This window comes from Anomaloglossus baeobatrachus, chromosome 1, assembly GCF_048569485.1.
Source record: "Anomaloglossus baeobatrachus isolate aAnoBae1 chromosome 1, aAnoBae1.hap1, whole genome shotgun sequence".
Taxonomy (NCBI): Eukaryota; Metazoa; Chordata; class Amphibia; order Anura; family Aromobatidae; genus Anomaloglossus; species Anomaloglossus baeobatrachus.
Genome location: NC_134353.1, coordinates 552,093,095 through 552,117,798, shown reverse-complemented (window position 1 = coordinate 552,117,798; position 24,704 = coordinate 552,093,095). Strand labels below are relative to the sequence as shown.

The window sequence follows — 24,704 nt, the reverse complement described above, 5'->3', positions numbered from 1 at the left end:
GGAGACGCCTGACATGATTAATCTAGGACTTATTGGCAGCTATGGGCTGCCAATATCTCCTTATTACCCCGATTTGCCAACGCACCAGGGTAAATCGGGAAGAGCCGGGTACAGTCCCAGAACTGTCGCATCTAATGTATGCGGCAATTCTGGGCGGCTGTTGGCTGATATTGTTAGGGTGGGGGGCTCCCCATAACGTGGAGCTCCCCATCCTGAGAATACCAGCCTTCAGCCGTATGGCTTTATCTGGCTGGTTTTAAAAATGGGGGGGACCGCACGCCGTTTTTTTTAATTATTTAATTATTTATTTCACTACACAGTATAGACACGCCCACCGGCTGCTGTGATTGGGTGCAGTGTGACACCTGTCACTCAGAGTGGGGGCATGTCTCACTGTAACCAATCATAGGCGCTGGTGGGCGGGGAAAGCAGGGAATACGAAATTGTTTAATGGGCGGCCGGCTTTTTCAAAACAGTAAAAGCCGCCGGAGCAGTGTGAATGCCGTGCAGCGCCGGGGATCGGGGATTGGTGAGTATGAGAGAGGGCTGGTAACTTCAGTTACTCAGGAGTTTAGCGGTCACCGATGAGTCTTCACTGGTGACCGCTAATCAGGACGCGACACAGACAGAGCCGAGTTCATTCTGACAGTGCGGCTCTGTCTGTGTCTGCTGTCATCTGCCATTCAGCTCTGCTACATGGCTGTCTGTGTCTGCTGTCAGCGGCCATGTAGCAGAGCTGAATGGCAGATGACATAGTAAAAACGCATCCCTACACATTACACACGCTTGGCAAGTCAATAAATAAAAAAAAAAAAATAAAAGGTGCCCAATGCATACGTCACAGAACACATGATCTAAAGGATCGCACACACAATTGACCAATTTAACATAGACTACTAACGCTCGTGTGACAGCAAATGAACGACCAACGTGAAATCTCATAGATCCCGTATGCAACCTGGGCGTGTCACATCGCAAATGCGATTGTACAACTAATTGCAACGTGTAAAGTGGGCTTTAGTATTATGGTGCGCTTTACAATATATGTAGGACTATGAGGTGCATTAGATTATACGGACGACTATATGGGGCACATTACTATATGGAGGACTGTATGCTAGAGGGAGAGGCAGGGGGAGCAGAACTACAAGGGTCAGCATACTCCATCCACTAGTGTATGCAGGAGAGCAGACAGCAGCTGCCAAACTACAAGGCTCAGCATCCGCCATCTAGGACTGTATGCAAGATTTCCCCCCCCCCTTCCCAAAAAAAAAAAATGACGTGGGCTTCACCATATTTTTGTATGCTAGTAAGGTACAGCAGGCAGGAATGGCTGCCCCCAACCCCCAGCTGCCTATTTGTACCCAGCTGGGAACTAAAAAATATAGGGAAGCCCTTTTTTTGTTTTTTTTATTTCATGAATTTCATGAAATAATTAAAAAAAAAAAATGACATGGGCTTCGCCCAATTTTTGAGTCCAGCCAGGTACAACTAGGCAGCTGGGGATTGGAATCCGCAATGCAGAGTGCCCAAGCTTTCTGGGCACCCCAGATGCGAATTGCAGTCCGCAGCCACCCCAGAAAATGGCGCTTTCATAGAATCGCCATCTTCTGGCACTGTATCCAACTCTTCCAGCTGCCCTGATGCCAGGTGGGTAATAATGGGGTTAGGGCTAGGTGTATATTATCAACTGGCCCTAAGCCCGAAATTCATGGTGTCACGCCAATATTAGACATGGCCACCATGAATTTCTAGTAAACATAAAAAATACACAGAAAAATATTTTTATTAGAAATAAAACACAACACAATTAGTGACTCCATCTTTATTGAAATAAAGAACCCCTCTCCGCAGTAATCCTGGGTCAAGGGTCCCGCGCCGTCCAATACAATACAATACAATACAATACGTCCGTACACACTTCAGTGCAGCGTCGGACTGGCTACCGGAGGAAACTCCAGGCCTGGATTCAGGACACACACACACACACACACAGCGTGCGCACACACACACACACACAGCGTGCGCACACACACACAGCGTGCGTACACACACACACACACACACACACAGCGTGCGCACACACACACACACACACAGCGTGCGCACACACACACACACACACAGCATGCGCACACACACACACAGCGTGCGCACACACACACACAGCGTGCACACACGCACACACAGCGTGTGCACACACACACAGCGTGCGCACACACACACACACAGTGTGCGCACACACACAACACAGCGTGCGCACACACACACACAGCGTGCGCACACACACACACACAAGCGTGCGCACACACACACAACACACAGTGTGCGCACACACACACCACACTGCACACACACTGCGCGTACACACACTGCGCATGCACGCACACACACTGCACAGAATCACACACATAGCACAGACACACAGCTGTGAGTGCTTTCCTGCGGTGACCTGGCATTCAGAAGGTGAGCTCAGGTCAATGCAGGGGCGCACACACAGCATTGTGAACTCACCTCACCTGAGCCCCGGTGTCCTAGGCGGCTGCTGTGCTGGTAGCGTAGCAATCGTGTCCTCCTGTCAGCTGATCTCCAGTCCTGTTGTAACCGCGCGCGCTCCCGCGGTCACAACGGGATCTGAAGAAGCGAGGGCGCATGCGCCGCCCTCTCGTGCACCCGGCTGCACGGTACAGCGGGCTTCAGTAACATGGCGCCGGAGATAAGCGCTATGCGCAGGTGCCAACTCTGACGTCATGTCACTGAGGAGGGAAATTTAAATACAGCCAGAGAGAGGGAGGAACAGGCAGTGGGGGGCGGGGATACACGTGCATAACACGCCCGGACATCAGGAGAGAGGGAGGAACAGGCTGGTGGGGGGGCGGGGAACACGTGCATAACACGCCCGGACATTAGGAGAGATGTGCACACGTCAATCAAAAAGTGCACGAATTTTCAAACTTTATAAAGTTGGATTTCGCTGCCTAAACACCCGAGCTGCCCCCTGATGGTATGTACAGACTGTGCTGACAGCTTACAACACAGCAAAAGATCTCACTGATGAAACTTTTCCATTAGAAGAAGGGTACAACAAAAATCAAGGGCATTAGATATACTATGGCAACAAGTAACGATGGCCTTCAAGAAATGGTCTAAATTTGGCAAGACAGTGACATCACCTATAACTAAATGTCCCTCAAAATTGACAAAAGACAAGAAATACATTAAAGGAGCTGCAGGAATTCCTGACAAGTACTGTTTATTATATAGTGCATGTGAGAACGACCTCCTATATTCTTTATTTGTCTGGTCTTGTGGCAAGACAGAAGCCTTTTCTTACAAAAAAACATCTAAGCCTGGCTATGTTTTGTCAAAACTTACATCATGTCTGACTAAAGCATGCAGCTTTAGTCAAGCTGAAGGGAATATTGAACAGTTCAAATATCAGACAATTTTACATCAAAACCTTAAAGTGTAACTGTTGTAATTTGTTATTTTATAACTCAATAGTGCACATGAAAATAAGCAGCTTTGTTATATATCTTAATATACAAATTTACTTCTTTTTCTCCCAGAAATGATCAGTCATTATCAAAATTCTCCATTCTGAAGTAAAATCTGTATTCAGTGAAGACTTTCCCATTACTGAGCTAGATGGCAATGGTTATTGATGAGAGTTTATGATGATGGCAGGAGGGAGGAGCTAGTGGCAGAGGGAGTAGCTAGAAGCAGAGCTCCACCTCCCTTCTCCCGTCATAGAATCTCATCAGTAACAACTGCCGTCCCCTATCTCAGTAATGGGAAAGTCTTCACTGATACAGATTTTACCTCAAAATGGAGAATTGTGCTAATGACTGATCAATTCTGGGAGAGAAAGAACCAAATTGTCTGATAAGATATTGTAATGCTTGATATGCAAGATAATAGTCACTAGGTGGCTGGATGGTAAGCTAGACAGACGTAGTATGAAGTTAGTAACTAGATGGAGCTGGAAGCACTAGTATACTGAGAGAGCAGAGAGAAAGTCAGAGTAGCCGGGATCAGTATCCAAAAGGATACGACAGAATACAGGGAGCAGGCAGAAATAAAGGTTAAGATACAGGCTGAGGGTCAGGACACCAGGAGAGTACGTATGGGATCCAAGGAGCAGGTGGGGACTTAATCAGGAGGATGTCCGAAGTCAGAAGCCAGAAGGTAACAACAAGGTCCAGGGGAACAGTCAGAGCAGAGTCAATAACAGTCCAGGTTCAAGTAGCCGAGATCAGCTAACACACAACAGGAGCCAAGCACTTACTGCAGAACAGGAAATACGACTCCGGCTGAGCACGCTCCCTAATAAAGCAGAGCAATCACCTGGAATGCGGAGCATGTGAGCAAGCCCCTTCCAGCAACAGCGTAGGACCCGGTGCGGGAAAGCAACTGGTCCACAGGAGTGCAAGACAGCAGAGCATCAAGGCAAAATGCTCTGCGCGGAGAAACAAGCAAACACCAGCTCCGTAGAAGAGCATAACAGAACGTCACAATCAGGGGCGGACTGGCCCACCAGGAGGTCGGGAGAACCCCCGGTGGGCCCCTGCTATTGATGGCCACGCCCCCTAGGCCCCGCCCCCTAACCCCCCCGGGCAACTATGGATATGTGTGAGAGGCCCTCCCGGTCGGTAATTTCACTAATCATATCGGCACATTGCCGATATGATTAATGACAATCCCATTCCCTCTGCAGCGGCAAGCAGGAAGAGCGATCTCCCTGCTGTCACTGTCAGTGCCAGCACCCGGCAAACCCGGTCAAATGCCGGGGCCCTGAGCTGCCAGGGGGCCCACTCGCGGTGGCAGGAGTGGCGCACCGCTACTCAGGGGGGCCCGGTGGCCGCGCTGTCACCGCCCCCCCACCCCCCCGCCGAGGATCGTGATTTCAATTATATCGGCATCCCAGGTGCCGATACAATTGAGAGCAATGATGACAGAGTATCATTCTCCCCGCTGTAACTGTCGGCGCTCTGACAGCTCTGCAGCAGAGCGCGGTGACGTCATCACTGCGCGCCTGCTGAGAGGTCAGAGCGAGTGACAGCAATAGACGTGCCGAGGAGATCGGATCAGCAGGGGAACGAGGAAAAGTGAGTATTAATCACTGTATGCTGCATGAGGGTGCCTACTGCTATCCAGCTCTGTGCTGTGCTGTATACAGGCTGTGCTATATTATATAGCACAGCCTGTATATAGCACAGTGCAGAGCCAGATAGCAATAGGCATCCTCATGTAGCATACAGCTTGTATATAGCCTATATACAGTTAGGTCCAGAAATATTTGGACAGTGACACAAGTTTTGTTATTTTAGCTGTTTACAAAAACATGTTCAGAAATACAATTATATATATAATATGGGCTGAAAGTGCACACTCCCAGCTGCAATATGAGAGTTTTCACATCCAAATCGGAGAAAGGGTTTAGGAATCATAGCTCTCTAATGCATAGCCTCCTCTTTTTCAAGGGACCAAAAGTAATTGGACAAGGGACTCTAAGGGCTGCAATTAACTCTGAAGGCGTCTCCCTCGTTAACCTGTAATCAATGAAGTAGTTAAAAGGTCTGGGGTTGATTACAGGTGTGTGGTTTTGCATTTGGAAGCTGTTGCTGTGACCAGACAACATGCGGTCTAAGGAACTCTCAATTGAGGTGAAGCAGAACATCCTGAGGCTGAAAAAAAAGAAAAAATCCATCAGAGAGATAGCAGACATGCTTGGAGTAGCAATATCAACAGTCGGGTACATTCTGAGAAAAAAGGCATTGACTGGTGAGCTTGGGAACTCAAAAAGGCCTGGGCGTCCACGGATGACAACAGTGGTGGATGATCGCCGCATACTTTCTTTGGTGAAGAAGAACCCGTTCACAACATCAACTGAAGTCCAGAACACTCTCAGTGAAGTAGGTGTATCTGTCTCTAAGTCAACAGTAAAGAGAAGACTCCATGAAAGTAAATACAAAGGGTTCACATCTAGATGCAAACCATTCATCAATTCCAAAAATAGACAGGCCAGAGTTAAATTTGCTGAAAAACACCTCATGAAGCCAGCTCAGTTCTGGAAAAGTATTCTATGGACAGATGAGACAAAGATCAACCTGTACCAGAATGATGGGAAGAAAAAAGTTTGGAGAAGAAAGGGAACGGCACATGATCCAAGGCACACCACATCCTCTGTAAAACATGGTGGAGGCAACGTGATGGCATGGGCATGCATGGCTTTCAATGGCACTGGGTCACTTGTGTTTATTGATGACATAACAGCAGACAAGAGTAGCTGGATGAATTCTGAAGTGTACCGGGATATACTTTCAGCCCAGATTCAGCCAAATGCCGCAAAGTTGATCGGACGGCGCTTCATAGTACAGATGGACAATGACCCCAAGCATACAGCCAAAGCTACCCAGGAGTTCATGAGTGCAAAAAAGTGGAACATTCTGCAATGGCCAAGTCAATCACCAGATCTTAACCCAATTGAGCATGCATTTCACTTGCTCAAATCCAGACTTAAGACGGAAAGACCCACAAACAAGCAAGACCTGAAGGCTGCGGCTGTAAAGGCCTGGCAAAGCATTAAGAAGGAGGAAACCCAGCGTTTGGTGATGTCCATGGGTTCCAGACTTAAGGCAGTGATTGCCTCCAAAGGATTCGCAACAAAATATTGAAAATAAAAATATTTTGTTTGGGTTTGGTTTATTTGTCCAATTACTTTTTACCTCCTAAAATGTGGAGTGTTTGTAAAGAAATGTGTACAATTCCTACAATTTCTATCAGATATTTTTGTTCAAACCTTCAAATTAAACGTTACAATCTGCACTTGAATTCTGTTGTAGAGATTTCATTTCAAATCCAATGTGGTGGCATGCAGAGCCCAACTCGCGAAAATTGTGTCACTGTCCAAATATTTCTGGACCTAACTGTATAAGCTGTATGCTACATGAGGGTGCCTATTGCTATCTGGCTCTGCACTGTGCTGTATACAGGCTGTGCTATATACAAGCTGTATGCTACATGAGGGTGCCTATTGCTATCTGGCTCTGCAGTGTGCTATATACAGGCTGTGCTATATACAAGCTGTATGCTACATGAGGGTGCCTATTGCTATCTGGCTCTGCACTGTGCTATATACAGGCTGTGCTACATACAAGCTGTATACTACATGAGGGTGCCTAATGCTACTGGCTCTGCACTGTGCTATATACAGGCTGTGCTATATACAAGCTGTATGCTACATGAGGGTGCCTATTGCTATCTGGCTCTGCACTGTGCTATATACAGGCTCTGCTATATACAAGCTGTATACTATATGAGGGTGCCCAATGCTACTGGCTCTGCACTGTGCTATATACAGGCTTTGCTATATACAAGCTGTATGCTACATGAGGGTGCCTATTGCTATCTGGCTCTGCACTGTGCTATATACAGGCTGTGCTATATACAAGAAGTATGCTGCATGAGGGTGCCTATTGCTATCTGGCTCTGCACTGTGCTATATACAGGCTGCGCTATATACAAGAAGTATGCTACATGAGGGTACCTATTCCTATCTGGCTCTGCACTGTGCTATATACAGGCTGTGCTATATACAGGCTGTGCTATATACAAGCTGTATACTACATGAGGGTGCCTATTGCTATCTGGCTCTGCACTGTGCTATATACAGGCTGTGCTATATACAAGCTGTATGCTAAAAGAGGGTGCCTATTGTTATCTGGCTCTGCAGTGTGCTATATACAGGCTGTGCTATATACAAGCTGTATACTACATGAGGGTGCCTATTGCTATCTGGCTCTGCAGTGTGCTATATACAGGCTGTGCTATATACAAGCTGTATACTACATGAGGGTGCCTCCTGCTATCTGGCTCTGCACTGTGCTATATACAGGCTGTGCTATATACAAGCTGTATACTACATGAGGGTGCCTAATGTTGTTGGCTCTGCACAGTGCTATATAGGGGCTCTGCACTACATGAGGGTGCTTAATGCTATCTGGCTCTGCACTGCGGTATATAGGGGCTATATACTACATGAGGGTGCCTAATGCTATCTGGCTCTTCACTGTGGTATATAGGGGCTGTATACTACATGAGGGTGCCTAATGCTATCTGGGTCTGCACTGTGGTATATAGGGGCTGTATACTACATGAGGGTGCCTAATGCTATCTGGGTCTGTATTGTGCTATATGTGGGCTGTATACTACATGAAGGTGCCTAATGATATATGGGTCTGCATTGTGCTATATGGGGGCTGCTTAATGTTATGAGGGCTGCGTAGTGCATATGGGGGCTACATAATACTATATGGAGGACAATGGGGGGCTTCATAACACAATGTGGGGGCTGCATACTACTATACCCCCAGAGCTGTATGTCCCCTCCACCCAGGTGCTGTTTACACCCCAGAGCTGTATGTTCCCTCCACCCAGGTGCTGTATACCCCCTTAGGCTATGTGCGCACGTTGCGTACAAGCCCTGCAGAAATTTCTGCAGCGATCTGAAGAGCACATGTGCGCTTTAGATCGCTGCAGAAATGTCCGTAGTGAGCGCCGATTCCATGCGCTCTGCCTGCAGCTCCTCCCATAGACAGAGCAGGAGCTGCCGGCAAAGCGCAGGAAAGAAGTGACATGTCACTTCTTTTTGCGCAGCGCTTCGGCAGTAGCCGAAGCGCTGCGCTCTTAAACGCCACGTGCGCACGGCCCCTGCACAATCTCCATAGACTGTGCAGGGGCCGCAGGACGCATGCAGTTACGCTGCGCTGCAAAGCGCAGCGTAACTGCATGTTTTTACGCAACGTGCGCACATAGCCTTAGAGCTGTATGTCCCCCCCACCTCAGAGTCACTGCCCTCCTCCAGAGCTGTATGCCCCCCATTGCTGTATACCCCTTTCATCAGTAATATGTATGCCCCCAATAATGTGTATGTCCCCAGCCTCTCTTGTGATGTATATACAGCAATGTTAGTGTGCTCTGTGCGGCCATGTCTGTTAGACAAGCCGGGAGGTGAATGAGGCTGTTGCCGGCTTCCCAATATTAGAAATATATATACAGGATAAATATATAAAAATAATGTGTGTGTGTGTGTGTGTGTGTGTGTGCATGTATGATGTGTATCTATGCATGTCAGTGTATATGACTGTGTCTAGATTTATGTCTATTTATGTGTTTTTGTGAATTTCTCTTTAAATAAGTATGTGTACGTATGCCGTATGTGTATGTATCTGTGCATGTCTATGTGTGGATGGGGCCCACTGAGACTATTTCGCCCAGGGCCCACAAAAACCTGGAGCCGGCCCTGCCTGCACTGGCCGCGCTGGTATTCAGATGTATGCGTGTCTTTCAGGCGCGCATACATTTGCACAGTGCGGCCGGTGACAGGAGGCAGAGCAGCGCTGCTCAGCCCCGCACCGCGAAGTACCGTCATCACCGGGGCTGCAGAGGAGCGCGCCTCAGTCCTGAACCGACATCATCATCACCGGGCCGCAGCTGCAGGGATGAAGAGGAGGACGCGCAGGCACAGGTAAGCGCTCCAGAGGAGCCGAAGATGTACTTTTATATGAGCGGCTGCAGGTGGGGGAGGAACAGTGTTATTTTACAAGTGGCATTAAGAAGCGGTGGGGGACTTTATGGAGCATATTATGGGTCAGTGGGGGACATAATAGGGCAGTGGGGGACATTATAATGCAGTGGGGAACATAATAGGGCAGTGGGGAACATAATAGGGCAGTGGAGAACATAATAGGGAGGTGGGGAACATAATAGGGAGGTGCGGAACATAATGGGAAGGTGGGGAACATAATAGGGAGGTGGGGAACATAATAGGGCAGTGGGGAACATAGTAGGGCAGTGGGGGACATAATAGGGCAGTGGGGGACATAATAGGGCAGTGGGGAACATAATAGGGCAGTGGGGAACATAATAGGGCAGTGGGGGACATAATAGGGCAGTGGGGGACACTATATAGGGCAGTGGGGGACACTATATAGGGCAGTGGGGGACACTATATAGGGCAGTGGGGGACACTATAGGGCAGTGGGGGACACTATAGGGCAGTGGGGGACATTATAGGCCAGTGGGGGACATTATGAAGCAAATTGGGGCATTATAGGTCAGTGGGGGACGTTATGAAAGAAATTGGGACATTATAGGGCAATGGGGGAAATTATGAGACATCAAAGATTGTGGAAGGCAGTATAGTATAATGAGGAGGGGGGAATTTATACAGGGAAGTAGTTGGGGGAGATATTATAAAATGCAATTTTTTGGGGGACATTATGGAAAGGGGCACTTTGTGGGGCTATTTTGGAGAGGAGCAGTGTGGGGGGATATTTTGTGCAGGAAGCAATTAAGAACCCCTTCTGATTCCACTTGTTTCCCCAGACATTATTAAATAAAAGGGGCCAGGATGAGGGACATAATTACTATATGGGGCCAGAATGAGGGACATACATGACTGGTTTATGGTGGCACTTGGGGCATAATTACTGTAGGGGTAAATTAGGGGACATTATTACTGATGAAATATAAGTTAATTTTGAGGATACTGACTCCAATGGGGGAACAAGAGTCTGACGTGGTGTAGAAATTGGGGAAATATTGAGGAATGTGCTCTGGGAGTGATTGGCTATAGGTGACTTATTTTCTGCAGAGTCGCGTCATGCAGGAAGAAGTGATGGCGGTCAGCACCGGATGAAGAGAAAAAGCGAAGATGAATAAAGTCAGCTAGAGACGTCACTGGTAAGTCAGTGTGTTACATGAACACACACACTATACTGTACACTGTATACAGAGCTCCTGTGTATAATGTCACTGGTGATGAGCACTGTATTACCTATACACTATATACAGAGCTCTTGTGTATTATGGCACTGATGGCAATATTAGTGTTATTAGTGTTGTAGTTTTTTTTCATGATCATTATTATAGAATTATATGTCCTTGTGTGGTAGTAATATGTCGTCTGGTCATGTTGTACTGATATTTGTCTCGTGTGTGGTATTATTTTGTCATTATGTGGTGTGGTAATAGTGTCACGGTATTTCTCCCTTGTATGTGGTTGTATTCGGTCACTATGTGGTCTGATTATGGTGTGGCGGTATTACTTTCTTGTATGTAGTTATAGTCGGTCATTATGTGGTGTGGTTATAGTGTTGCGGTATTTCTCCCTTGTATGTGGTAATATTCGGTTACTGTGTGGTCTAATTATGATGTGGTGGTATTACTCTCTGGTACTGTATGTGGTTGCTTTTGATCACTATGTGTTGGTAGTATGTTATCTGGTCATAGTGTCGCGGTATTTCTCCCTTGTATGTGGCTGTATTTGGTCACTGGTGGTAATATGTGGTCTGGTCACAGTGTTGTGGTATTTCTCCCTTGTATGTGGCTGTATTTGGTCACTGGTGGTAATATGTTGTCTGATCACTGTGTGGCGGTATTTATCCCTTGTATGGGTTGTATTTGGTCACTATGTGGTGGTCATATGTTGTTTGGTCACGGTGTGGCGGTATTTCCCCCTTGTATATGGTATTATTGATTTTGGTATAGTGGATTGTGTTGTGTATGGAGGTCACTTTTTCTCTCTATAAGGGGGAGATTATTTCCAGTAGAAATTAAATACTTAACCATTTAACCCCTCCCTACCCTGTGACTATTACACTACAGTAAATATGCACTTACAGAGGTTCTCCAGTGAAAACAAGTAATCACCTTTACTAAGGCCACGTGCACACACTGAGTATTCAGTGCGTTTTTTACCTCAGTATTAGAAGACTAAACCAGGAGCGGTAAAATCAGAGAAAAAGTGTAATAGAAACTCGAGCATCACTTCTGTATTTATCACCCACTCCTGGATTTGGCTACAAATACTGATGTAAGACACTGACCAAATACTGAATGTGTGAACGTGGCCTAAGGATAAGTGATCATTTATTCATCAGTGGGGTCTGATTGCTGGGACCTGCACCGATCGTGCAACTTTTATCCCCCATTACAGCTGCCTTTGCTGCCGCTCCCGAAGCGGAGCACTTTCTGCTTGCTCCGGTTCAGGCGGTGTGGGGGACGGGCCCAGCCAGAGTCCCCCTGTGCCGGCTACGACCGGTACCTTCGGTAATGAGGGACCCTGCTGTGACATGGCCTGCTCTGCCTCCTGGCAGCTGCATCCCCGCCGTGCCTCCGGTGCATCTTTGCTGACGGGCTCAGCCTTCGGCTTTTTCCATGGAAGCGGATCAGGGCGGTCACGAGCTTCTGCTGCAGGTCGGTCCGGTCGCCGGGGCGGATGGGCAGGGTACCGCTACCGGTGGTGGTGGTAGCGGGCCTAGTGGCGGGGCAGCAGCAGTCAACATGGGTAGCGGGGGAGGTAGTAGGGCAAGCGGGTATGGACCGGGTCCCTCGGCCGCGATGATCGACCCACTAGGGCTACAGGGGCGTGGGTCACTTACCCTCCCTTCCAAGACTCCCTCCATCTCGCGTCTCCGTATGGCCGCCACCACTTCCGCCATGTCAGCCTCCCACTCCTCCAGGAGGAGCTGCATGCGGACCTGCAGACGGCTGCTTAGCTGGACGGTCCGGACTTCCACCCACGCTGCGGTGCCAGACACGGGGACCACGATGTTGTCGGTCGGACTCAGCATCCTTAGCAGCGGCCTCTTCCCGGAACCAGTAAATGGCCGCAGGGTCCTGGCGTCCCTGCTTCCATAGCCGCGGGCTACATGCGGCCAGACGCCATCAGTCCCCCTTAGTCTCTTTCCGGCTCCTCCTCTACAGGGGCGGGGTTTTGGCCTTCACGCCTCCACTACTCGAGGAGACGCTCGAGCGGGAACTTTTCGCGCCCAAGATGGCGGCTTCTCCAATTTCTCGGCCGGACACCTCCAGCGGTAACAAGGCGCACCTCTACCAGACGGCAGAGCAGTAGGATCCTGTTCGTGATGCCAAGTTGTCGCGGGCGGAGGAGGGGACGCTGCGCTCTCCCACTGCTTGGGTCCGGTCGCGGCTGCTGCAGCTGCTCGGTGGTGGCTCGAGCGGTGGGCCGGATCCCGGGGACTCGAGCAGCGCTCCTCGCTCGTGAGTGAAAAGGGTGGGGGATTGATTATGGGGATTTGAGATTGTCCGTGATGCCACCCACGGTTGTGGTGAGGTTGGTGACACCACCGCTGCTCTGGACGGGGATCCCGGGAGCGGTGACAGGGAGCAGCTTTGATGTTAGTTCTCCCCTCCGTGGGTAGGGGGTTGGTTGTCCCGGGGCCCGGTGATGAAGTAGGGATGGATGGCAGGCGGGTTACGGGGCCTGGTGAGGTGCAGGGTCGCGGGGGCAGCGCTGTGCCGCACGGCACGGTGGTACTCACTCAGCCAATGATGAGGACACAGTTTTCGGTAAAACACACGGCTGGATGGACGGGTCCCACAGACGGCTGCGGTGTTGTTTCTCCCGGCAGGTTGATGGTGACTGCCTTTCCCTGCACCTATGTAGTGTAACAGTTCCAATGGGTTCCCACCGGTAACCCGCTCCCCGGCTTGGATGTGGGCCAGAGGAGCCCCTTTTGCCCGCAGGCTCTGGCCCTGGGAACTTTAGCCTTGGCGGTCGCTGTGTTTCCCTCTCTTGGTTGGACTGTTGCCTTCTGTCGGGACTTGGCTGCTGGGAAACCCAGGAGGTTCCCTTTGCTAACAAATTTGGCAAATTCACGGTGACTCCTAGCCTTGCCGGGGTCCGTAAGCCCCTGCTGGATGGTGCTGGCTTCTCTTTGCGTACCGGTCCGGTACCGCCGGGCCACCGCCCGTCCACGGTATTTACGGTAAACTTTGATAGGCCACTCCTGCAGACGGTCACCACCGTCTGCCAACCTTGCTGATCCGTCCGGGCCACACACCCGGACCAAGCTCAGTCTGCTCTACTACCACTCTCCTTCCTTCCACTTTCCACTCTCAAACTGATCTCCTCACTTTTCCCGCCTCCAGGACTGTGAACTCCTCGGTGGGCGGGGCCAACCACCTGGCTCCACCCCCTGGTGTGAACATCAGCCCTTGGAGGGAGGCAACAAGGGTTTTGTCTGACTTCGGTGTGCCTGACCGGGAGTGTGGGGTGTGTTGGTGTTGTTCTCTGTGGCCCCTGGCTTGTCCAGGGCGCCACACTGCGGTCACACATCCCACCCCACAGAGGATAAATGGAGCTGCGGTCACACATCCCACCCCACAGAGGATGAATGGAGCTGTGGTCACACATCCCACCCCACAGAGGATGAATGGAGCTGCGGTGACACATCCCACCTGCCGCTGCAAAAAGTTCCCCAATCTTCCGATCGGTGCAGTTTCCACTGGTCTGGTTCCACCGATCAATAAGTTATCACCAACCTAACCTGTGGATCGGTGATAACTTGTTTTCACTAAAGACCCCATTACTGCAAACTACTATTAATTGTACATCCCAGTTATGGTGCACAATATAGATGTGCAGGAGCCACCTGTGTATACAGTCAAAGCAGCACAATAATGGGGATAACACTAATGGGTGTTTATATTCATCTGTAGGGTGGGCCCCTGGAGTCAATTCCCCTGGTGGGCCCCAGACACCCCAGTCCGCCCCTGGTCACAACACAAAAGATGCCCCGCATATCAGAACCGTGACAGATATATTATAAAGTTGTTAATTTTCATGTGTAGTATTGATTTATGAAATAAAAATTAAAACGACGGTTAAGCTTTAGGCTACATGCGCACGCTGCTTTTTTTGCTGCTTTTTTGCTGCTTTTTTGGCTGCAGTTTTGTCAGCAGAACTTTCTGACATCTGACTTCCCAGCAAAGTCTATGAGAAGTCAGATTTGTCATGCGCACATTGCAGTTTATTTGTCAGCGTTTTTTTTGTCAAAAGTTTGTGACAAAAAAAATGCAGCATATTCATTCTTCCTGCGTTTTTGTCAACATTTGTCACCCATTGAAATCAATGAGGGCATCAAAAACGCAGGAAAAATGCATGCTAATCAAAAGTGGTGCATTTTGCCTGCCTTTTACCTGCGTTTTTGGTACCAAAAACGCAGGTGATTTGTCAGGAAGTGAGGTCAGGCAAGTGGTCCCTTCCCGTCCTCCATGTGTTCCCCGAAGTACCGCTGTACCCAAGGGAGATGATGTGGAGGACGGGAAAAATCAATGTTTTCAGCTGCCAATGTCCATCCCCCTCTCGCTGCCGCCGCCGCCGCTGATAGTCCCGTCCTCCACGTGTTCCCTGAAGTACCGCTGTCCCCAGCATGCACGCACAGGGGAGATGATGTGGAGGACGGGACTATCAGCGGCGGCGGCGGCAGCGAGAGGGGGATGGACATTGGCAGCTGAAAACATTGATTTTTCCCTCTCGCTGCCGCCGCTGCTGCTGGTAGTCCCGTCCTCCACGTGTTCCCCGAAGTAGCACTGTCCCCAGCGTGCACGCACAGGGGAGATGATGTGGAGGACGGGACTATCAGCGGCGGCGGCAGCGAGAGGGAAAAATCATTGTTTTCAGCTGCCAATGTCCATCCCCCTCTCGCTGCCGCCGCTGATAGTCCCGTCCTCCACGTGTTCCCCGACGTACCGCTGTCCCCGCACAGGGGAGATGATGGACCCCTCTCACTGCCACCGCCACCGCTGAAAGTCACGTCCTCCACGCTCCTGTCAGCTCCACGCAGTAGCGCGATCAGCTGAGCTGTCACTGAGGTTACTCGCGGCCACCGCTGGATTCAGCGGTGGCTGCGGGTAACCTCAGTGACAGTTCGGCTGATCGCGCGGCTGTCTTCAGTTGCTGTGTGGAGGTGACAGGAGCGGCGGTGTCTGCTGCTTCTCCGGTCACCTCCATGCAGCAGAGCTGGAAGCGACGCTGGAGCATCCTGGATTACACCGGACATGGAGGGCTTTGTCGGGGTTAATAAATTGGTAATGAGGGAATGTGTTTGTGTTTTTTATTTCTAATAAAGGATTTTTCGGGCGTGTGTGTTTATTTACTGTAATTTACAGATTAATCATGGAGGGTGTCTCGGGGAGACGCCTGACATGATTAATCTAGGATTTAGGGGCAGCTATGGGCTGCCAATAACTCCTTATTACCCCGATTTGCCAACGCACCAGGGCAAATCGGGAAGAGCCGGGTACAGTTCCAGAACAGCCGCATCTAATAGATGCGGCCATTCTGGGCGGCTGCTGACTGATATTGTTAGGCTGGGGGGCTCCCCATAACGTGGAGCTCCCCATCCTGAGAATACCAGCCTTCAGCCGTATGGCTTTATCTGGCTGGCATTAAAATTGGGGGGACCGCACGCCAGTTTTTTTTAATTATTTATTTATTTCTAATTTTTTTTTTTCAATTCAACAAGCTTTATGGGCTTGTTTGAACTGAAAAATACATGAAACAATTGTTGACAAAACTGCAGCCAAAAACGCACCAAAAAAGCAGCAAAAACGCACCAAAAAAGCACCTACATTTTTTGTGACATTTCCAGGCTCTCTCTGACAAGGTGCAGTTTTGGCTGCAGTTTTGGTTGCAGTTTTGGCTGCAGTTTGTGAAAAACAAAAGGCTTAAGGTCGTTGAAGAGGAATAGTCGAAGAGGAATTTCACATTTCAGTCTGACAACGAACCTAAGGATATCTCCAAATCAACAACAGTATAGGGTGCTTTACACGCTGCAACATCACTAGCGATCTCGTTAGTGATGTAACACGCCAGATCGCACATAGGTCATTTTTGTAGCGCTGGTCGCATGTACGATCTCGGCAGATCGCATGTGTGATCTGGCGTGTTACATCGCTAACGAGATCGCTAGTGATATCGCAGCGTGTAAAGTACCCTTTTGGCTTCACCAGAAGAAGATCAAAGTATTGGAATGGCCCAGTCAGAGCTATGACCTAAACTCAATGAAGACTGGGCATAGATTACCAATTCTAGATGTGCCATGCTGATAGACTCCAACCTGACAAGACTAAACGCTATTGTGAATTAAAAGGGTACTTAAACAAGCTGTTAGTTTAAGGGTGTGTATATTTATGCAATCACATTACGTTACTTCTTTATTTAAAATTGTACAGAAGTGGAAAAGTTCTGAAATAATTCAAGATATGATTATTTTTCCATGACAAAAAACTGGCATTTTAACATGGATATGCAGATGTTTTTATCCACTGTAGATCGCAGGAATAAACATATTGCCCGCTCACCATGCTGCTCTCAAATGTGGTGCATCATTAAGATGTACCTTATCATCTCTCCAAAAATGTTCCTTTGTATTTTCCAGCATCTGGTGACGTATGGCCACCCCTCCGTTTTCCAACACAAATTTTGTTATTTTTTTATTAACCTTTATCCTTGTATTATTGATGCGAGCCACTGATCGCGCTGTTCTCCACATTTGTCTAGCTACTATATCCGACCAGACCACCACTGTTTCTGGGTAAGACCTCCATAAATTCAACATATCAAGCTTTATGTTCCTAACTAAATGTCTTGATGTTCTTATTGCTAAATCATTACCACCTAAATGGATAAGTAAGACGTCCGGGGGGCGGTAGAACTCCACATGATACTGGATTTCTTTTAACAGCTGATGCCACTGCATTCCCCTCTTTCCTATCCATGTCACCCGTGCCAAGGAACTGGGCAACCCCAACTGTTTGCCATTAGGCCTGACTGCTGCACGTAAGGCCCCCCAAAAAACAAATGAATGTCCCATGATCCAAACCAGGCATTGCTGTTCAGCTCAAACAAAAACAAAAACACAATTATCACACAATTGTCTAAATGAAGACACAACTACTATAAGATTACCAAAATGTACACATATATATATACATGTACGCCATTTATAATAAATGTAATCGAATGTAACTCTTAAATCTGCTCGATTCCCATCTCCCGATTTTTTTTTTTTTAACTATGTCAGGCTCTAAGCCCCATCTAGCAGCTTCTGTGGCTGCTCCTATCCTAAATGAGTGTGAAGTGAATGCATTTGGAGACTCTCCCAATATTGTCAGGCATTTTTTAAGAACTGCTGTGAATTGAAATTGTGACAATGACTTACAATCCTCATGAATTAGTAATGAACCTTGGATATTTGGCCTTCTTGAGACATAGTTTCTAAAACAGATGACCGGGCAGGCCCTGGACCCGCTTAAAGGAAACAATGTGATCCATTTTCCTCTACCCTGTTGATCAGTTTTTGACTTTGCTAGAAAACATTCTAATCTGTCTGTGTACTGATGCACGTCCTCGTCTTGTAGACCCCCACTTCTGGTGGAGCTACTCGCCACCAACTCGCTGATTCTAAAAGCGCCAAAAAAGGCCAGTGTGAATGCACAACTAAAGAGTAACACTTCAAAGGGACTGCTACAGACTCGGCCTCGTACACTCAGTATCTGCTGCAATAACTGGAAAGAAATCGGACGCCGTTTATCTCTGGTCTTCTTACAACTTTTCCTGTAACCCTTTAGGGCCTGCTTAACTAAAAAATGCTTTGTGTAATCAGTGAAGTCGTGCAACTTAAACCAAAAAGCTAATCCAGACATTTTACTATCAATAGTGGACAATGAAGTACCATCCACAAAGGCCCTGCTAATGTAAAATAACAACAAGGAAACATTGTCATGTAACCTGGCATCATGTCCCACTAGAGCACACAAGTTTTCCCATTCCCTCCATGCTGACTGGTACCTCTGCCATGTGCTTACACCCACAGACCGTTCTATCAGAGCGTATGCGGTGTCACTGGCAGTGACCACAGAAAATCCGGACACTTCTTGCCTTGTACCTCTGCCATCGGGGCTAACGAACGGAATCTGTCCCACTGAAAACGAGACAGAGCATCAGCCACAGAATTGCAAACAACGGGGACATGCACAGCTGTAATCTGACAATTTGACTTTAAACAGCGCAGCACTAGATGACGCAGCAACGTAACAACAGGCAGGGAAGAAGCTGATTGTTTGTTGATGACTTCTACAACTCCCAAGTTATCACAATGAAATCTCACTTTTCGGTTTCGGAAAATATTGCACCAAATTTCACAAGCAACCACTATGGGGAACAATTCAAGGAGTACTAAGTTTCGTGTTAACCCATTGTTTCTCCAACTCTCTGGCCACCTATCTGCACACCACTGTCCCGAACAATATGCACCAAAACCAGTTGACCCCGCTGCATCAGTGTGGATGTCTAGATCAAAATTTGAAACCGGTGGTCTGATCCACAATGACCTCCCATTAAACTCTATTAAGAACTGTTCCCATACCGTCAGATCGTCCTTTAATGTTCTAGCCAGCCGCACAAGGTGATGTGGAAAGGTTATGCCTGAGGTAGCTGCAGCTAGGCGCCTACAAAAAACTCTACCCATTGGAATAATGCGACACGCAAAGTTCATTTTCCCTAACAGCGATTGTAGATCCTTTAATCTGATCTTACGGTGAGATCTAGCTTCTCTGACTGCCTCCAGCAGATCACTGACCTTGTCATCCGGTAATCTGCACTCCATTGCTTCACTGTCAATCAAAATTCCTAAAAACTTGATAAGTGTAGACGGGCCTTCTGTTTTATCTGATGCTAACGGTACTCCAAAACACTTAAAAACCGACTGAATCGCTGCCAATAATGAAGCACAAACAAATGACTTTGGTGGACCAATACATAGGAAATCATCTAGATAATGCAGGACAGAACGCACGCCGGCTTCCTTCTTTACTACCCACTCCAAAAATGTGCTAAATGATTCAAACAAGGAGCATGAGATGGAGCAGCCCATCGGTAAACACAAGTCTACATAAAACATTCCCTGCCACTGACAACCCAAGAGATGGAAGCTTTCTGGATGGACTGGTAAGAGTCTAAAGGCAGCTTCAATGTCTGTTTTTGCCATTAAAGCTCCTCTGCCGTACTTCTGTACCCATGCAATCGCTGTATCAAATGAAGTATACGAGACTGTGCAAAGTTCCTGATCGATTCCATCATTAACTGAGCTTCCATGAGGGAAGGACAGATGATGGATCAGCCTAAACTTATTGGGTTCCTTCTTTGGGACCACCCCCAATGGAGAGACCCTTAAGTTTTCTATTGGCATTTTGGGGAATGGGCCTGCCATGCGGCCCAGGTCAATTTCTTTGTTTAGTTTTGTGGAGACAATGTGAGAATATGTATAAGCTGAAGCAAGGTTACGAGAACAGGTTAATGGGCCTGAAGTAGATGGGATCTTAAAACCTTCTGAGAAACCCTCCCCCAGCAATTGTGCTGCTTTTCTATCTGGGTACCTGCTTAGATAGCCCACCATCTCCCCGAGTCTAATTGGGGTTTCCCCCTTTTTGGTTAATCTCTGCTGTTGGGGTTTTATTTCGTGTAAAGCATTTTGATAGGCTATGGTTTCCACTACAGAAGGTGCATTCATGTTTGTACCTGCATGTGTGTCCGAATCTGCACTGGCTATCATTGAACTGCCAGCAGCAACCTTTTCTGTTTGCTGCCGACAATCCGATTGCTGATGATCTGCCGACATAGCCCTGAAAGGGCTGATTAACCCCACGTGGCGCTGTCATGAGACGCATCCATAAACTAATATCTTTGTGATCCCAACGAATCCCTTGGCGACCAGCCTTTCGTTGGCGAAACTGCTCATCATAGCGCAGCCATGCTAAACCTCCATACGCACGGTGCGCCTCCCCGATAGAATTCATGTAACAAAATAAGGCAGAGCAATGTTCAGGAGTTTTTTGGCCTATTACACTTGCTAATATGGCAAAGGCATGGAACCAATTGCTAAATGTTTGGGGGATGAGACAATACCGTCTTTCTTGTTCCTCTCTTTTCCTCTCATCAAACCTTACTCTATCCAAGTTATATTTTTCTAAGGGCAATAATGAAAATATTTCCACATATTCGTCGGCCCAAATCTTCTCCCTAACCTCCTGTTTCAAATGAATTCCTAGAGGACCCTCAAAACATACATATAATTCTCCTTTTGCTGCATCAGATAATGGAACCCCTTGTGAAATTACTGCGTCCTCCTGTGTCTCTGGATCAGCACACGACTGACTTACCACCTCCGATGTCCGGCGACCATTCCCGCACCATGCAGCAATAGGAGAAGAGGTTATGGGTAAGCTAGACTGACTCAAAGCCTCCTTAACCCCTGACACTAATTGCTGTACTACTGAATTAAGATCCCATCCTACATTGCCGGGACCTGTACCCCAAACTGCGCCCACTGGATTCATTACAGGTGTTGTTACACTAGATATAGGACAAGAAAAAGTGTTCTCACCAATACCTGGCTGCGTCCTAGGTTGACCAGCCGTCCGTGACGTATTAGTTATAGTCTCTACAGCCCCTCCATTATTGAAGTGCTGCGTGCTGCTGCCCTCTAGTGGGCAGTCGTTATCTGTGTCATAGTCATTGTCTGGAATCTCTTCTGAGTCTTGTAGCTGTAGATTTCTTGCCGGACTCATATCCTGAGCCGGCCGAAGAAGTCTTTGTCTGGTTAAAGTACTTTTGCGCAGTTGTCTTTTTGGATTCTTGCCACTCCTCGTGTAATGAGAACCCGGATCCGGAAATGTTGTGTGTCCTAAGCCCATCCCCCCGTGTTGGTTTATTTCCTGGGGTAAGGCCGTATGATGTCCTCTAGAATGATACAAAGTTTGTTGAGGAAGTTCTAAGGATCCATCGTGGGCTGTGGTCACGTCAGTTGTAGCTTGTGTGGCTGCTTCTCTGGCTGGCACCTCAGTAGAGCTGGACTTTCTCCTTGCACTTCTTGGTGTCTCTCTGGTTAGATGGTCGGGCTCTTTTCTCTGTCCTTTGTTATTCTTGTACTGTAGTTTCCTTCCTGGTTTGTATGAAGGATCAGAGGCCGTGCTGCGCTTTGCTCTTTTCCTAGAAGTAACGGAAGGACTTATGATCCTATTGTGAGTCCTATTGGCCATTTCAGAAGTTAGTCTCTCAGGAGGTCTTGATCTTCTTAGAGTTTGATGTTCAGAAAGTTCAGAAGGGACAGATGCTGTATCCCGGGCATTCTTCAGCAATTCGTCTAGCTGGGCCTGAATCCATTCGGGCCTACATGTCAAAGCCGCGGCCTGAACGCTCTTCAGCAAGGCATCCATACTGCTTGTTCAGTCTTTAAGTCCAGGACAAAGGAATGACACCTTAACATGGGACCTATTTCTTATATGGCCCCTGCCCCCATCTCTCCTCCTGCTCGCCCACCACCACATTCCTTAGGTAAAAACCCCCATCCCTTACTCCTTAACCCTTTCCTGGATCTATCACTGCCTCAGTCATGTACGTTACGTCTATCTGCCTTCACTCTGCTGGAATAAACATATTGCCCGCTCACCATGCTGCTCTCAAATGTGGTGCAAAGTCTTGTTGACAGATTCCCATGAACTATTCTTACATAATGAACCTTTTATTAGCTGGAAAAATTGGTTAGGTTGAGTTCACCTGACTTTTTGTTAGAGGAAAAATATAGCAGAGTTAAATTTAATAGTACGTAAAATGAGAATCAAATAATATTAATAAAGTCACAAAATAAACATTACAAAACCTACCACTCCATTCTGGAAGGCTTGAGCCATTCTGTGTTGGAAATTGGCACGTTTTAGTTGCAGCATAATAAGAAAAGCCAGTAAAATGGTTAGACAGGTCATGCCAGCCGAGCCAAGGATAGCAATGAGGAGCATATTGCTGTCTTTCGATTCATAGGACCCTGAAAGACAACAGGAGAGATAGAAGAAAGTATGTAAAGCCTTCTTTATAGAGATCAGTGACAATTCAGCTTTTGATGCAATTTCAGAGCAATAGTTAATGAAAACCAAGAGAAGTTCACATCTTTTTGCTTTAAATACCAGCAACTAAATACATCTTGCAAGGTGGATTTCTTATTAAAGGTTTCAATCTATTTATCACATTCCACACTAATTTATAAAAAAAAATGATCTGAAACTACCCATATCATTCATAAGGAGTGGCTGCCATGTTTTCTTGTGTAATGCAAAGATACCTGTCACAATGCAAACAGAAAGCATCTGAACTTATTTGGATACTGTCCAGCAAGCCCATGCATGCAGAGCATACAGTCATGGCTAAAAGTGTTGGTACCCTTGAAATTATTCCAGAAAATTAAGTATTGCACCCAAAAAATTATTGCAAATACACGTTTTTGTCATACACACGTTTATTCCCTATATGTGTATTGGAACAACAGAATAAAACCTGAGGAAAAAAAGCAAATTGGACATAATTTCACATAAAACCCCAAAAATGGGTCAGACAAAATTGTTGGCACCTTTCCAAAATTGTGGGTAAACAACTTTGTTTCAAGCACATGATGCTCTGACTGAGATATAAAAATGTCAGACTGCAGTTTGCCAAAATGTACGTGAATAAGCCAAAATCCTGCTGGGAAAGCATCTTGTAGACAGATGAAATCAATATAGAGCTTTTTGCTAAAGCACATCATACTACTGTTTACAGAAAACAGAATGAGGCCTACAAAGAAAAGAACACCGTACCTACAATCAAATGTGGTGGAAGCTCAAAGATGTATTGGAGTTGTTTTGTTGCCTCTGGCACTGGATGCCCTGACCATGGGCAAGGCATCATGACATCTGAAGATCACCAAAGGATTTTGGATCACTTGCGTCCAGCAGGACAATGACCTCAAAAATACTTCAAGAAGCAAAGAGCTGGAGAGTTCTGAAGTGGCAGCAATGAGTTTGGATCTAATACCCATTGAACATCTGTGCGGAGATCTTAAAATTGCTGTTGGAAGAAGGCACCTTCAAATTTGAGATACCTGGAGCAGTTTGCAAAAGAAGAGTGGTCCAAAATTCCAGGTGAGAGGTGTAAGAAGCTTGTTGCTGGTTATAGGAAGTGATTGATTGCACTTATTTATTCCAAAGGGTGTACTTATTTATTCCAAAGGGTGTGCAAACAAATATTGAGTAGAGGGTGTCAATACACACAAAGGAAATAAATATGTATATAACAAAACGTGTAATTGCAATAATGTTTACCTTCTGGAACAATTTCAAGAGTGCAAACACTTTTGACCATGACTGTGTGCATGAGAGAGTCTGAAGGACTCCCTAATGAATAGTTTCAAGGGTAATGTTTTTTATTTTTTAAAGGTAATCTATTAGGAATTTTGCAATGTAGTCTGGGAACAGAATGATTTAGGGGCAGAGACCCTGATTCTAGGGATGTATCATGGATGTAGTTTTGATAAACTCACGTTTTTATCTGCTGAAGATGTACAGTAGCAGTTCTCAGAATGCTCAGCTCTGTGTAACCCCTCCCACACCAATGATTAACAGCTTTCTGTGTAGATTATGTATAGGAAGACAGCTTCCAATCAGTGGTGTAGCAGGGTTGCACAGAGCTCATGATTTCATTGAAATTGCAATAAGCAGCTTAGTAAATAACATCACTGGAATCAGGGTCTCTTCCCCTACATCATGCTGCTCTCAGACTAGGTAGAAAAAACTTGCTGACAGATTCTCTCTATGTATATTGAGATAACTAGATTTATGGTGAAAAATAAAAGCAGAAGTGCCAAAAATGTTTTAAAGTAGAAAATGTCTATTTTAAAAGCATTTATTATTTGTATCTTTATAATCCAGTTTATTTAAGCCAGTTTAGGAAGGCAATATCTCAGACACCAAATATGATAGTTGGCTGCCTGTGTTAGATGTTGATGATATCTAGGGGGAAGGCA

The 24,704-nt window shown here is 47.0% G+C and overlaps 1 protein-coding gene across 2 annotated transcripts in view; it reads right to left on the bottom strand.

The window, feature by feature from the left end:
• Nucleotides 1–24,704, bottom strand: part of TEK (TEK receptor tyrosine kinase) — a 255,677-nt gene that overhangs the window by 35,524 nt on the left and 195,449 nt on the right. For both annotated transcript variants that reach the window (XM_075316854.1, XM_075316847.1), the window contains exon 14: nucleotides 22,537–22,694. In XM_075316854.1, coding sequence (XP_075172969.1) covers nucleotides 22,537–22,694 — 158 coding nt within the window. The remainder of the gene's footprint in view (nucleotides 1–22,536; nucleotides 22,695–24,704) is intronic.